The 15,373-nt window shown below is 45.2% G+C and overlaps 1 protein-coding gene across 1 annotated transcript in view; it reads right to left on the minus strand.

Annotated features, from left to right (window-relative positions):
- The window catches only part of Mroh2a (maestro heat like repeat family member 2A), a 59,578-nt gene that overhangs the window by 19,984 nt on the left and 24,221 nt on the right, over positions 1 to 15,373 (minus strand). Inside the window, exons 19-23 of the mRNA XM_027956208.2 lie at positions 4,838 to 4,957; positions 4,557 to 4,679; positions 3,177 to 3,329; positions 2,051 to 2,173; positions 1,105 to 1,184 (exon numbers count right to left, since the gene is read on the minus strand). Of these exons, the coding sequence (XP_027812009.2) occupies positions 1,105 to 1,184; positions 2,051 to 2,173; positions 3,177 to 3,329; positions 4,557 to 4,679; positions 4,838 to 4,957 (599 nt within the window). The remainder of the gene's footprint in view (positions 1 to 1,104; positions 1,185 to 2,050; positions 2,174 to 3,176; positions 3,330 to 4,556; positions 4,680 to 4,837; positions 4,958 to 15,373) is intronic.

Consider the following 15,373-nt stretch of genomic DNA (forward strand, 5'->3'; position numbering starts at 1 on the left):
GTCTTCACTAACAGTGCAGGGGGAGGGCCAGCTGACCAGGGGACCGGGGCTCAGACACCATCTATCCCCTCACCAATGCTTCTCAAGATGGTTGCCATTAGCATTACCTGGAGAACTCCCAAGGACCCCCACAGGCCACTTCCAGGCTCAGGGATTCTTACAGAAGGGCCTGGGGTGGGACCAGGGCATGGCACTATTGAGAGTTCCCCAGTGGTTCTGTTGTGCCCCAGGGCTGACAGACCCTATCCCACCTTAACTTGCAGCTCATCTTGCCTGAAGGCGTCTGGCTTCCCTCAGCCCCTCTGCCCCAGCCCAGAGCAGAAGTCAAGGGCTGACTCGGGCTCCGCACCCTCTGGTGGCCCCTACTGTACAGAGGCCGATTGCATCTTCGCCCAACCCTCCTTTTCAGTCTCTTGCTTGTTCCTGTTGGTTCCCCTACAAACATTTCCCTCTCGGTCAGCTCTGACCTACGTGCCTGAAGTCCCTGAGAGGCCAAGACCCGGTCCTGCCCAGTACCCAGCGTGTAACTGGACGTGTGCTCTGCTGGGGTCAGTGTAATGTCTTACAATCCGCCTGTGGCTGCCTCCTAGAGCCACACGTGGCTTCTCGGAGGGCCCCGTAACAATCAGTCCTCTGCCAGTCAAGTACCCTGAAAATGTCCCCACCACCTCAAACATTAACCACAAATCCATGATGCCCCCCTTGCCTCCCCTCCCACAGGTGGACCTCTGGGGAGGGCACACCTTTGCTATGGTATTGCCTGTAGAAACAGATCCATAAATAGTGCTGGGTTTGGCAGCTGAGTCCACCCCCATATCCCTCGATGCTCCTTGGCATTGCTCAAAACCCCTCATCCACCCCAAAACCGTCTGCCCTCCTGCCATTCCAGGAGAGGCATCCAACTTGAAATGTTGCTGGGAATCAGGGAAGGAGCCGACCCCGTCTTCTAGATGCCCTTTGCCCCAGGGAGCAGCTGCCCCAGACCCCAACACAGAGGCAGGCAGGGAGGAGGAGGTGCAAACGCTGAGGGGGCACCAAGGGGTGCCTTGGGCTTTGTCCCCAAGCCCAGGGGCCACTCGGGGCTCAGACAAGGGCCCAGCTCACCTCAGGTGCGAGAGGGCGTCCATTGCCATTGTCCGCACGGGAGAGGCCAGGTGGTCAGTGGGTTCCGCCTTGAGGATCGCCTGTGCAGCACAAGGAGGGTGGTGACCTTCCTGCCACCCAGGAGGTCCGTGGCTGATGGGGACAGTGGCTGCACTCCACAGCATCGGCTCAGGGAAGACCTGGCCCTTTGTGAAGTTCCCTATCATCCCAGACCTCTGCCCTGGTTTTCGTTGGTTCACTTGGCCTTTGGCATCTCGGGAGGCAGGAAAGAGTACAAGGAGCAAGGCCTACGCCCGATAGGCCGTGTGTCCTGGCCACATACTTCCCTGCCTGAGCCCACATCCCTTTATTCATCCAGAACTCCACACCCGTTCCACAGGCTGGGCCAGGCTGGTGTGAAACGACACACGTGTGCTCATCTCCCGAGGTCTCCTGCTCCACCCGTACCTCACTCCCCCAGGACATCCAGCACAGCCTGGGCGCTTTCCAGGGGCCCAAGGCCTTGGCAGGATGGTGGGGGTGGGGAGGTCTGGAGACAAAGGGCATGGGGTGTCCACAGGCCCCATCAGCCTTTGGACAGTTGACACTTCCTGTGCAAATGTCACTCTAAGCCCTGCCTCTAGAAGATCACCATCCCCTAAGTCCCTCCCCAGGAGGAACGCTAAGGCTACAGCGGACCTCTGATGACCATCCCTGGACACCACGGGGCCCCAGTCAACTGAGGTCCCTCCCGGGTTCTCAAACTCTCCTGGCTATGGAACCCTTCATCAGTACAAAGCCGGTTCTCCGAACTCCTCCGCTGGACAGCTCAAGGGGGGAGGGGGCAGGGAGGGCTCTGAAGCCCCTTTGCCCTCCCACACATGCCCTGAGGACCTCCCCCGGGAGAAACCAGTCAGGAGAGTTAGAGCCCCCACCTCCCAGGACTGAGCAGCCCCACCCTGCTCACCATCACCAGGCGAGTCAGCGTTGGCTTCTGAGCAAAGTGAAAGTCCTCTTGGTCCTTGATGCTTCTGATGGCCCTGGTCACCTGCACAACACCCTTCATGAAGGCCATTTTGAGGCTGATGTCCTATGTCCAGAAGAAGGATGGGAAGGGGATCCTGTCTGTGAGGGAGCTCCTAAAGAACCCGAGCCTGGGGACTCACTCCTGGACCCCTCTGCTCTGAAGAAGGTTCAATGTCGGGGATGCTCTGAGCAGGGGTCGGCTCAGTCTGTCCTTGAAGCACGTTGACTTGGCATCTGCCCCATTGTGGGGGATGCTGCACTGGACACAGCACCCAGACCCCAGAGAGGATGCCACTCCCCAAGCCTCCACATCTGTGCCTGAGGGCAGCAACGCAGCTCAGTGGCCTGCTTCAGAGACCCTCTGTGTCACCAAGCAGGTAGAACGAATTATTGACATACAATAACTGGATAATTACTCTATGATTCCACTTACGTGAGGAACCTGGAGTAGTAGAACTATAGAGCTGGAAGGTGGGACAGTGATTGCCAGGGTTGGGGGAGGAAAAGCGGGGAGCCAGGGTTTAATGGCGACGGGGTTTCCATTTTGCAAAATGAAGAATTCTAGAGAAGGGTGACGCTACACCGTGATGTGATGTACTTACTGTCATTGAGCTGTTCCCTGAACATGATTACGATGGTCATTTGAATGTTGTGTGCATTTTACCATTTTTCAAAAGATAAAAATGAAGTGACTTTTGCTTGACCCTGTTTTCTCCTCCCTATTTCAGGAAAGCACCCAGTTCCTTTGCATCTTGAAGACAAGCCCACTTCCTGTCTTTTAGGCAAGGCCTGGGCCAAGTGTCAGGTGGACCAGAGATGAGGGCAGAGGGAGCAGGAGAATCTGGGAAGAGGTAGGGTTCACCCCACACAGCTCTTGAGGGATGTCCCCTTCCTTCCCTATGTGACCCTGAAGAACTGGGAAGAATACCAGTCTGGGGAATGAGCTCCCCAAAGGCTGAGCACCAGGGAGGACTCCTGCCTGTCTCCTGGGCAGGGACTGCTCAGGAGGTGATGCAGGGCATGCAGCAGCGAGGCTCAAGGGAGGCACCCGGCCCCGTGTGGGTTACCTGGCAGCTGCTGGAGTAGTGGTGAATGATCTTAGCGGTGATGGGGGTGTCCACGTGGGAGAGGAGCATCTGGGGGTGGCAGTAAGAGGACACACAGCCATACATCACCATGAGGGCACTCTTCACCGTCTCCCGCCTCCAGGGGTGGTCTTTCTGTGGGGCAGTGAGGAAGGGCAAGGCCCACTGGGGACGCAGGCTTTCCCAGCTCGCCCCTCTGGGGGGGAGCAGCTGCAGAGTCACCAAGTGCCCCCACGACTGTGTCAGGGTGCCTGGCCCCGGTTCACACACGCACCAACATACTCATTTCCATCTGGGCTGAGCACCTACCATACACACCAGGAATGACAAGAAGCATTGAGCAAGACAGACCCAGGGCCCTGCCTCCCCCCAGGAGGCTTCAGTCCAGTGATAGACACCAGGACCACCCATCGGCTAAGGGAGGTTGGGGAGACACCCCTACCCAGAGGCTGCCTTTGTACTGCTTCACGCCTTCCCTGTAGGCACCTGCTCAAGGCCAATGCTCCTGAGCTGAGGACCCGTGGCCGGGCCTTCCTGGTGCTCACACCCTCTGAGCGGGAGGAGCCGTGGGAGGCCAGACTTCCCTTGCACAGGACGCCGGGGCCCCACGCACTGCTAGCCTTGGGTAGGTCTGGGTCTCAGTCCTGCTGAGGGAGGAGCTGGAGCAGAAGCCAGGGACAGGCTCAATTCTCTCCATCCACACAACCAGACTCCAGGCAGGGGTGTGAGGTCAATGCCAAAGCCCAGGGCACTGACAGCAGATGGTTTCCTATGGTGGCTCAGCCAGCCTGCAGCATTGTCTTCTGAGGCTCCAGAGAAGGGACCTGGCTTCCCCTGTCCAAGTTTGTGCATGTGGACAAACTTCCATGTCCTCTTCTCTAAACAGTGGGACTTGATAAGGTAAATGCTATTGAATTCACAGGTGAGAAAAACACACAAGAAATGGAACCGGGGTTTAAAACCAAGCGGTCACATTCTGAGGCTCCTGTTCCAACACACGGCCCCTCCAGCATACACGGTCCACTTAGCACGTGGGTAGCGCCAACCCAGCATCTTTGGTAGGAGCCTTGACCTTGATGAAGGTGTGAAGGAGTGCACAAGTGGCCTCTGGTTGGTGGTGTCCCCATCAACCTCCCTCCCTCACGGCTGATGGGTGGTCCTGCACACAGGAGGCTTCCACCTGGACTGAGGGACCCAGTGTTCAGGGACGACTGTTTGACGATATCAGGCTCCTGCAAAGGCCCTCCCTGTGCTCCTCACATGTTCTCAGTCGTCGAAGCAATGGGAGACACAGGGGAACGCGGCACACCAGCTGTGCTGTGCTCAGAGGCCCGGAGGCCAGAGTGGAGCGGGGGGCCTCACCCGCCAGGCACTGATCTGCCAGGACTGCTCCGACTCCTGGATCCCGTCCTCGAAGTCTTGGAGCACGTTGAGCACGGTCCTCGCCTGGCCCCGGGCACACAGGCCAAAGCATAGAACCACGCCCTGTGGGGAGACCCCGCCAGGCAGGGTGAGGGCCTGGGCCAGGGGGAGAGCAGGGGTGCGAGCACACGTGCACACACATGCATGTGCACATGGATGAACACACGTCCCCCGGGATCCACAGGGGCCTGGGGGGTTTGAGGGGCTGTGGACACCCTCACCTCCTGGTCAAAGTCGTTGCTGTAGTCGGTCTTGTACAGCAGCTCCAGCAGCAGCAGCTCCACCTTGTCAGCCTCCAGCCCCATGGCCAAGGTGAAGCCCAAGGCCCGGTACAGAAAGCCCTGGAGAGTGGGAGGGAGGCAGGGAGCTCAGACCGCCCGTTCCCCCTCCAGGTGGCGCTGTTGCAGAGGGCTTCCTACACATCCCTCCAGATTTTTATCATTATTATTGATTATTATCATCTTATACTGTACATATATCTATGTGAGTCCTATATTCTTTAAAATAAGTATTCCGTTTTTTTCTGGAGGTCTGGTTGTATATAGGCAGGCGTGGTGTACATCTCAGCAGCCTAAGCCAAATCCTCTCCCTAGTTAAGTGGGGCCCACCGTCTCTCCACCCACTCCCTGACCCAGGGACGCTCAGTGAGTCTGGAGCATCCTCATGTCGACCTGCTTCTCTGATTACTAGTCACGTTGGCCGTCTTTCCATGTTCTCCTCCTGAGACATACTACCCCTTTTAATTTCTGGCTGTATTCTTTCCCCAATTTTTCTAGTGGTTACTTTATTATCGTTATCTGTAAGAATTTTACTTTTATACTTGGAAGCATAAGAAGAATCACGTAATCCTCGCAGTAACTTGATAAGGTAAATGCTGTTGGATTCAGAGGTGAGAAAAACACACCGGAAGTGGAACCAGGCTTTAAAACCAAGAGGTCCCATTCTGAGGCTCCTGTTCCAACACTGGCTTATTGAGAGCCCCAACCCGGGTCAGGGTTTTCAAGATGGTGGACTACAGGAGGTCGCTTTCCTGGCCGCTCAGCGGAGTGAAACCAAGAAAGCATTTGGGCAGCTTCCGGGTGGGTGAGCAATAGCAACAACAGGAAACAGGGGAGACTCGTCTGGAATTTAAGCCGGACATTCAAAGCAGACCGGGGACTCGGGAGGTTGGATATAATAAAATGAGGAAGAAACCCCAGGCCACAGCCACTGCACACTCGGAGGCACCAGCCTGAGCAGTCCCTCTGCAAGCCAAGTGGACGGACGAGGGAATTTTTAGGCCGCCCAAAGCATGTCTGGGTATGGTGAATTTAGAGATCAAAGGCACCACCCGACTAAACCCACAGGCACGGTGCACAACATCCTTGTGCAGGAAAGAAGCCCCCGTCTCTCCCAGCAGTGTGCGGAGACTGAGGAAGAAACCGTGTTGCAGCTGCAGCATCAGGGCCGGCACCCGGGAAGCTGTTTTCTGGCAAACCCGAGTTTGGCCTGAAATGCAGACCTGGAAAACCCACACTGCACGACACAGTGTGCCTAAGTGACCAGGAGGAAATCAAACATGGAGAGAGGTTTACACAGGGGAGTACTGGACGTGAAAACCCGCTCGGCTCTATCCCTCCACCTCCAACCTGGCTGCTTGCAGGATCGGCTGGAAGAGATGCACTGGGCCCGCAACTCGAAAGGGAAGGGCAGGAGAGATTGAGTTTGGAGACTGAATCACGCCCAGGAAACATGGGGTCCAGAGGTGACCCAGTGGACTAAGGATGGGCTCCTCCACCACAGAAATGGAATGCAGGGGAGATCCTGGGGTGCAGACTTCCAGTGTGGACTGGCAATGGCTGGGCCCCGGAGGGGAGCTGATTTGAAATCTCCAGACCAACTGGTATTCAGCAAAGCACCTAGAGCCACCTGAGCCTAAACCCTGCCTCCAGGAATTCTGCCTATGGGATTACCTCTCCCACTCCAGCAACCCAGAGGGCGGAGCAGCACCCTCCAGAAGACCCCACCTAACACTGCTGAGAAGCTGGGAGTCTTGTGAACTCCAACAGGAAGAATTCTTTAACTGTCCATCAAGATTTTTTTCTTTTCTGTATTTAATTGTGACCTTAATGGTTCATGGACATTTATACAACACTATTTGTTTTTTTCTCATTTCAACATTTTTCAAGCCAGTTTGTTTTCATGGATCAGTTTTTGAGGCCTAGCATGTTTGATTACTGTATTTCATTTTTGTTTTGTATTCTTTTATTTTTATTTTTAACTTTTAAAAGTTTTACTTTACATATATTTTCTCTCTCAATTGTTTCCCCAATTCTCTTTTCTTCTGCTAACAGCCAATCTCTATTATTCTCTTTTTCACTCTTCCTTTAATTTTTTATTTCTATCTTCTCTCTTCCTCCCTTAAAATTATCACATCCTATATCACTTCTATTCTCTCCCTGTTCACTATTCACCATTCTCCCTGTTCACCATTGTAAACCCTTTGGCAAACTTACTTTTTTATAGTAGGCAATAACTAATCATATCATTTCTGTTTATGGGACAATTAATATTGTAAGATGTGATAGAAGGAACTACTTTATTGTATATTGTTTGCATTGGTTGTTGTTATTATTTGTCTGCCCCTATATGGTGAGGTACTAGAAACCTTCAGGGATGCTATAAGTCCCCAGGATAGAAACTCTATTACCTCAGACCCAGACACATAAACAATATGAAAAGCACCCCAAACAAACCAAGGTACTCCAGTAACAGAATACATCAACACCACAGTAGAAGAAATATCAGAGAAGAAGTTTAGAATGTACATAGGTAAACTGATCTGCAAGGTAAAGAATGCTGTAAGGAATGAAATCAGAGAGAAAATAAAAGAGTGAAAGATCACTTCAATAAGGAGATAGAGATGCTGTTAAAATATCAAGCAGAAATCCTTGAAATGAAGGAATCAATAAACCAAATTTAAAAAATCATTGCAAAGCATCAACAACAGATTACATCATTTGGAAGATAGAGTTTTAGGCAATGAAGGAAGACAAAATATATAATCAATGTTGACCATGGAGAAAAGATATTAAGAGACCATGAACAGAACTTCCAAGAAATAGGGATAACCTGAAAAGACCAAATTTAAGGTTTATTGGGACAGATGAAGGCTCAGAGACACAAACCAAAGAAATGCACAAACTTTTCAATGAAATAATATCAGAAAATTTCCAAAACCTAAAGAATGAAGTAGAAAATCAGATATAGGAGGCTTATAGGACACCATATAAAATTACAACAGATCCACACCAAGGCACATTATTATGAAAATTTCTAACATACATTACAAGGTTAGAATTTTAAAGGCTGCCAGAGAAAAATAATGGGTCACATATAGAGGGGAACCAATCTGGATGTCAGGTGATCTCTCCACACAGACCCTCAAAGCTAGGTGGTCATGGAATGATAAGAAAATGGATGCTAGCCAAGAATGCTGTACCCAGCAAAATTAACCTTCAGAATTGCTGATGATATAAAAAACCTTCCATGTTAAATAAAAGTTAAAAGAATTCACAACTAGAAAGCCTGTACTACAAAATATACTCAATAAGATATTTCATGAAGAAGAAATGAAAAATGAAAGTGAAAAATAGCAAAGGGAGGAACTATACTAGAAGAATAGTCAATCAAAGAAAAACTAATTCAAATTAAAAACCAGAGATCAGTCAAAATGACAGGCAATAAAAACCATAAAATCTCAATAATAATATTGAATGTAAATAGCCTAAACTTTTTAATGAAAAGACAGGCTGGCAGATTGGGTTAAAAAACAAGACCCAACAATATGCTGTTTCCAAACTCACCTCATAGGCAAAGACATCCACAGACTAAAGGTAAAAGGATGGGGAAAACATTCCATTCACATGGAGCTCATAAACAAGCAGGGGTGTCTATCCTCATATCAGATAAAATGGACTTCAAGCCAAAGTTAATCAGAAGGGACAAAGGAGGACATTATACTGCTTAAGGGGATTATACATAAATAAGACATAACAAGCATAAATATTTATGCCCTAAACAATGGAGTGTGTGTGTGTATGTGTGTGTGTATATATATATGAAACAAACCTTTCTCAATTTTAAGAATTAGATAGACCACAACACAAAAATAGTTGAGTAACCTTAACATCTCTCTCACCACTGGATATATCCTCCAAACAAAAACTAAATAAAGAAGCTATAGAACTAAATCATTCAATTAATAATTTAGACTAAACAGACATATATAAAATATTTCATCCATCAATGATTGAAAACACTTCCTTCATAGCAGCACACGATTCTTCTCTAAAATAGTGTGGGGAGCCACTCTGAATTATTTGCTCTTTCCGTCCTGGAGCAGAGAGGCTCTGACTGTCACTACATCTTGAAGTGACCTGGACATCGCCCTGGTCCGGGAAGTTTGAGGGCGTGTCTTCAGATGTAGGCGGGTCACCCATGGATTGAGCTACACTCACCTGTTCCTTTGTAATATTACCCCTTTGCTCTGTTTGGGATAGAATGTTCCATGGAAACGCCCTTTGTGTGTTCCCTTCTCTTGCTCTGCCTTTGGGTGTGGCCTTCCTAGATGTCAGTCAATCTGCTGACAGCAGACATCATGAAGCTAGATTCAGCCCCCTGACACCTGACCCCTTGCCTTATTTGAATGGTTTCTCCTCAATAAAATGGTTCAGCATATGCTCACTCTCTCTCTCTTTCTCTGGACCCTTAAGGTCAGAGAAGCTGTCACAGGACCCCAAAGAAAAAAGTATCTCTGTCTCTTATGTGATTATTTCGTGCAACCCAGTTCACCTGGAGTGACCCTGAGTGTTTTTGTCATGAGGAACATGACAAAATAGACCATATCTTAGGCCACAATGCAACTCTCAGCAAATACAAAAAAACAAACAATAAAAAGAAACAGAGATAACAGCTTGCATCCTATCAGATCATAATGGAATGAAATTAGAAATCACTAATAAAAAATAGAAACTATTCCAACACCTGGAAACTAGATTGCATGTTACTGAATGGATAGCAGAAGAAATCAAGCATGAAATTTAAAAATATAGAGGTAAATGAGAACAGCAATAAAACATATTAAAATCTCTGGGATACTATGAAGGCAGTGCTAAGAGGAAAGCTCATTGTATTGAGATCATTCATTAAAAGAATAGAAAGTCAACAAATAAATAACCTAACATTATATCTTAAAGCCCTAGAAAAATAAGAACAAATTAATAAGAGCAGTAGAAGACAGGAAATAATTAAAACCAGAGCTGAAATCAATGAAATTGAAACAAAAGAAACAATCAAAAAAATTGACAAAACAAAAATTGGTTATTTGAAAAAATAAAATATAGTTGATGAACCCTTAGCCAAGCTAATGAAGAGAAAGAGAAAAAAATTCAAATCATTAAAATTCACAATAAAAAAGGAAATATCACAACAGACATAACTAAAATACAGACAATAGTCTGAAACTATTTTGAAAATTTATATTCTAATAAAACCAAAAATCTTGAAGACATTGACAAATTTCTAGAAACATATGCCCTACCCAAATTGAATCAGGAGGACATAGAAAATTTAAATAGATCAATTTCAAGCAATGAAATTTCAAGCAATGATGCCATCAAAAGCCTACTAGGAAAGAGAAGCCCAGGATCAGGTGAATCTCAGCTGAGTTCTACCAGACCTTCAAGGGAAAACTAACACCAATCCTCCTCAAATTATTCCATGAAATAGAAAAGGAGGGACCCTTTCGAACTCATTCTATGAGACTAGTATCACCTGATACCAAAACCAGACAAAGATAAATCAAAAAAAGAAAAATTCAGACCAGTATCCTTGATGAACAAAGATGCAAAAATTCTTAATAAAATACTGGCAAATCACATACAAAAAAAAAAAAACATACTCAAAAGTTGGTGCACCATGATCAAGTGGGGTTCATCCCAGGGATGCAAGATTGGTTCAATATATGGAAATTAATAAAGTTAATTCATCACGTCAATAGACTTAAGGACAAGAATTACATGGTTATCTCAATAGATGCAGAAAAAGCATTTGACGAAATGTAGCATCCATTCATGTTAAAAACACTAGAAAAACTAGAGATGATAGGAACATACTTCAACATGTAAAAGCTATCTATGCTAAACCCAAAGCCAACATCTTTCTAAGTGGAGAAAAACTGAAAGCATTCCCTCCAAAAACTGGAACAAGACAGGGCTGCCCTCTTTCACCACTTCTATTCAACATAGTCCTGGAAACTCTATTAAAGAGATATGATTTGGAAAAGAAGAACTCTTCCTTTTTGCTGACATGATTTATATTTAGAAGACCCAAAAACTGCACTAGAAAAAACTTATAGAAATGAATTAAGCAAAGTAGGAGGATATAAAATTAACACTCATAAATCAAATGCATTCCTAAACATCAGTGGTGAATCAACTGAAAGAGAAATTAGGAAAATAATTCCATTCACAATAACCTCAAAAAAATATACTTGAGAATCAATCTAACAAAAGAAGTGAAAGTCATCTACAATGAAAACTACAGAACACTAAAGAAAGAAAGTAAAGAAGACCTTAAAAGATGGAAAGATTGCCAGTCTTCTTGGATAGGAAGAATTAATATTGTCAAAATGACCGTACAGATTTAATGCAATTAAATTAAATTAAAGCTTTATACAGATTTAATGCAATTCCCATTAATGTTCTGATGATGTTCTTCATAGAAATAGAAAAAGCAGTCATGAAATTCATTTGGAAAAACAAGAGGCCTAGAATAGCCAAAGCAATCCTCAGCAAGAAATGTAAAGCAGGAGGCATCACAACACCAGATCTTACACTATACTACAGAGCAACAGTTACAGAAAGAGCATGTTACTGGCACCAAAACAGACATGAAGACCAATGGCACAGAATAGAAGGCACAGAGACAAACCCACATAAATGCATAAGTGCAGACAAAGGCACCATAAACATACATTGGAGAAAAGATAGCCTCTTCAACAAATGCTGCTAGAAAAACTGGAAATCCATATGTAACAAAATGAAATTAGACCCTTATCTCTCATCCTGCACAAAAATCAACTCAGAGTGAATCAAGGACCTAGGCTCTAGACCAGAGACCTGTGCGTACTGGAAGAAAAGTAGTCCCAAACCTCCGTCATGTCAGTTTAGGACCAAATTCCTCAACAAGACTCCTAAAGCACAAAAGTAAGATCAAGAATCAAAAATGGGATGGTATCAAACTAAAAAGCTTCTTCACAGCAAAGGAAACAATCAATAATGCGAAGAGAGACTCTACATAATGGGAGAAAATATTTGGCACCTGCATCTCAGATAGAGCACTAATCTCCAGGATATATAAAGAACTCAAAAAACTTAACACCAGAAAACCAAATAGCCCGATTAATAAATGGCCAAAGGAACTGAACAGACATTTCACAGAAGGAGAAATACAATCGACAGACAAACATATGAAAAAATTGTTCAACATGACTAGCAATTAGATAAATGCAAATTAAAACTACTCTGAGATTTCATCTCATTCTAATCAGAATGGCAATTATCAAGAATACAAATAACAATAAATGCTGGTGAAGATGTGGGGGAAAAGGCACACTCATCCATTGCTGGTGAGACTGCAATTTGGTGCAACCACTATGGAAAGCAGTATGGAGACTCCTCAGAAAACATGGAATAGAACCACTATTTAACCCAGTTATCGCACTCCTTGGTCTATACCCAAAGGACTTAAAATCAGCATACTATAGTGATGCCGCCACAACAATGTTTATAGCAGGTCAATTTGCAATAGCTAAGCTATGGAACCAACCCAGGTGCCCTTCAACAGATGAATGGATAAAGAAAATGTGGCCCATACACACAATGAAATATTACTCAGCCATATAGAAAAACAAAATTATGTCATTGGCCAGTAAAAGAATGGAACTGGAGACTACCATGCTAAGTCAAAGAAGCCAATGCACAAAGATCCAAAGGCCAAATGTTCCTTCTGATATGCAGACGCTGATTCATAATAGGTGGAGGGGGGAGTGGAGGTTCACCTGATTGAATATTTCCAAGGTCACCTGAGTGAAGAAATGAAAGAAAATCCTGAGAATGTGTGAAAGCACGTGGAGGAAGGGTTTCTTCTCCCCGAACACAGCAAAGACGTCAGTGCACAAGAGAGCCAGGGGACAGCACGGCTTTCTTAGAAAAGCATTTAGAGTTGCAGATGACATCCCGACTTTAATGATTGACTTGTTTTTATGTGGTGCTGAGGATTGAACCCAGCGCCTCGCCCCGGCTAGGCGAGCGCTATCCACTGAGCCCAGCCCAGCCCCAACCTCAGCTTTAACGTGGAATCGCCTGCACAGGCGTCACATTGCCACCAACGCCCCCTGAAGGACTCTGACTGGGAGTAAGTGACACCATTGCTCAGTGGAAACTAAGGTGGACCCCTTTGCACACTGAGGCTCCTGCTCGAGCACAGGAGCTACAGGAGCCGTCTCGCTGGCTCAGGTCTTCGTCACTTCCTGTCTCACCACTGTTCGTCACACTGGTTCCACCTATGTCACAAGTTCCCTATTTTTTTTTTGTACACAGAATTGAATCCAGAGGTGCTTAACCACTGAGCCAAATCCCAGCCCTTTTCATATTTTATTTAGATAGGGCCTTGCTAAGTTGCTTAGGGCCTCACTAAGTTGCTGAGGCTGGCTTTGAACTCATGATCCTCCTGCCTCAGCCTCCCAAGCCACTGGGATTACAGGCGTGTGCCACCATGCCTGGCTCATATGCCCCTGATTTTATTTGTTTATGTGTCTCATCATGTTGGGACTTTGAATGGAGTCTTTTTTCACTTTATTTTGCTGTTATATTTGCATATTGGAAAGATGATTTTTTTTGGTTTTTGCACATTAATTTTGGGAAAGGACTGGCTGTACACATCTGTCACCATCTACTCCCTGCTTCCTGGGAATGTCAGCAGGAGAGGGAGGACAGGGAGGGTCTCCATGGGGTTCCTTATTATGTTGTATCTAGTTGGGTTTTCAAGTTATCTGAGCCACTGAAATTCTTCTTAAAAATCTGTTTATTCACATATTTACTTGCTTGGGCTAGCTGAGTTACTGTGGCACGTTGAACTTCATGCACTTGCTTATTCAATGCCACCTACAACTTTTTTCAAATGGGCTTTAAATCATCCTACTTAACCATATGCCTACAAAGCTACAGTGTTCAGCTAGTGGAAGAAATCTGTAAGGCACACTTTGCTGTTATTTTACACACTCAATTAGGAAGAGAACATATTTAACAAATAGAATTTGTGTTGGTAACTTAAAAACATTTTCTAAAACATCTAAATTGAGATACAGTTCATATGCCATAAAACTCATCCATCCAAGGCATATAAATTCAAGGGTATATTCAGAGTTGTGCAACCATCATCACATATTTACTTAAATTTAGAACATTTTGTCACCCCAAAATGAACTCCATACCCATTTGTAGTCATTCCAAAGTCCTCCTGCCCCTGAAAACCACAAATCTATTTTTTAACCTCGAAATGTGTCTATTCTGAACATTTTATATAAATAGAATCATTGAACACATGGTCCTTTGTGTTCCCTTGCATCTGGCTTCTTTGTTTTCATGATTCACTTTAGAGGTGGTATGTATTAGTACTTCCTATCTTTTCACGGCCGAATACTATTCCATTGCATAGATGTACCATTTTCGTTTATCTGTTCATCCGCTAAGGGACATTTAAGTTGTTGTCACCTTGGGGATATTGATACAATGAACAATTAATGTATAAGTTTTATGTGGACATAGGTTTTCATTTCTTCTAGCTGTGAATGATTAGGAGTAGAATTGCTACATCATATAGTAACTATGTATTTACCATTTTAACAAAATGCCAAACTATGCTCCAAAGCTGTTGCACCAATTTATATCCCCCCCAGGAACAAACAAAGCAACATATGAAGGTTCCATCTCTCCACCCTTGACAACAACGCATTATCATCTCTCTTTTGTCCCAGTGGGTATTAATTGACATTTTTTTGTGGTTAGGATTTCTATTTCCTAATGGTAGTAGTGACTTTGAACATTTTTCATGTGATTACTGGCCATATATACATCATCTTTGAAGAAAAGTCTATTTACATTCCTTTTTCATTTTTAGTTGACCTGTCTTTGTATTAATAAGTTGCTGTGTGTGTGTGTGTATGCACAAGTGTGTGTGTGTGTGTGCACACATTGTACAAATGTTTGATTTGCAAATATGTTCTTCCATTCTGTGGGTCATCCTTTCAATGGTATTATTTTCAGTGCAAGAGATTTTAATTTTTATGATGCTCATTCTATTTTTTTCTTTCTCTTATCACCTATTCTTTTCTGATGTCCTATCTCAGAAGGTCTTTCCTAGCCCAAAGTCATGAAGTCTTATGCCTAAGTTTTCTTCTAAGAATTTTACACTTTCAGCTCTTATTTTTGCCAACTAGTGTGTGTGTATGGTGTGAGGAAGGGGTCCAATTCCATTCTTTTTACACGTGGACATCCAGTTGTTCTAGCACCATTTGTTGAAAAGATTATTCTTTGCCTGTTGAATTGTCTTGGCACCCTTATTGAAAAATCTATTCACCATAAATGTGAGAGTTTATTTCTAGACTCTCAGTGCTATTTCCTGTCTATCCTTATGTGAGGACCACCCTGTCTTAC

The sequence above is a fragment of the Marmota flaviventris genome, chromosome 11 (assembly GCF_047511675.1).
Source record: "Marmota flaviventris isolate mMarFla1 chromosome 11, mMarFla1.hap1, whole genome shotgun sequence".
In the NCBI taxonomy this organism is placed as follows: domain Eukaryota; kingdom Metazoa; phylum Chordata; class Mammalia; order Rodentia; family Sciuridae; genus Marmota; species Marmota flaviventris.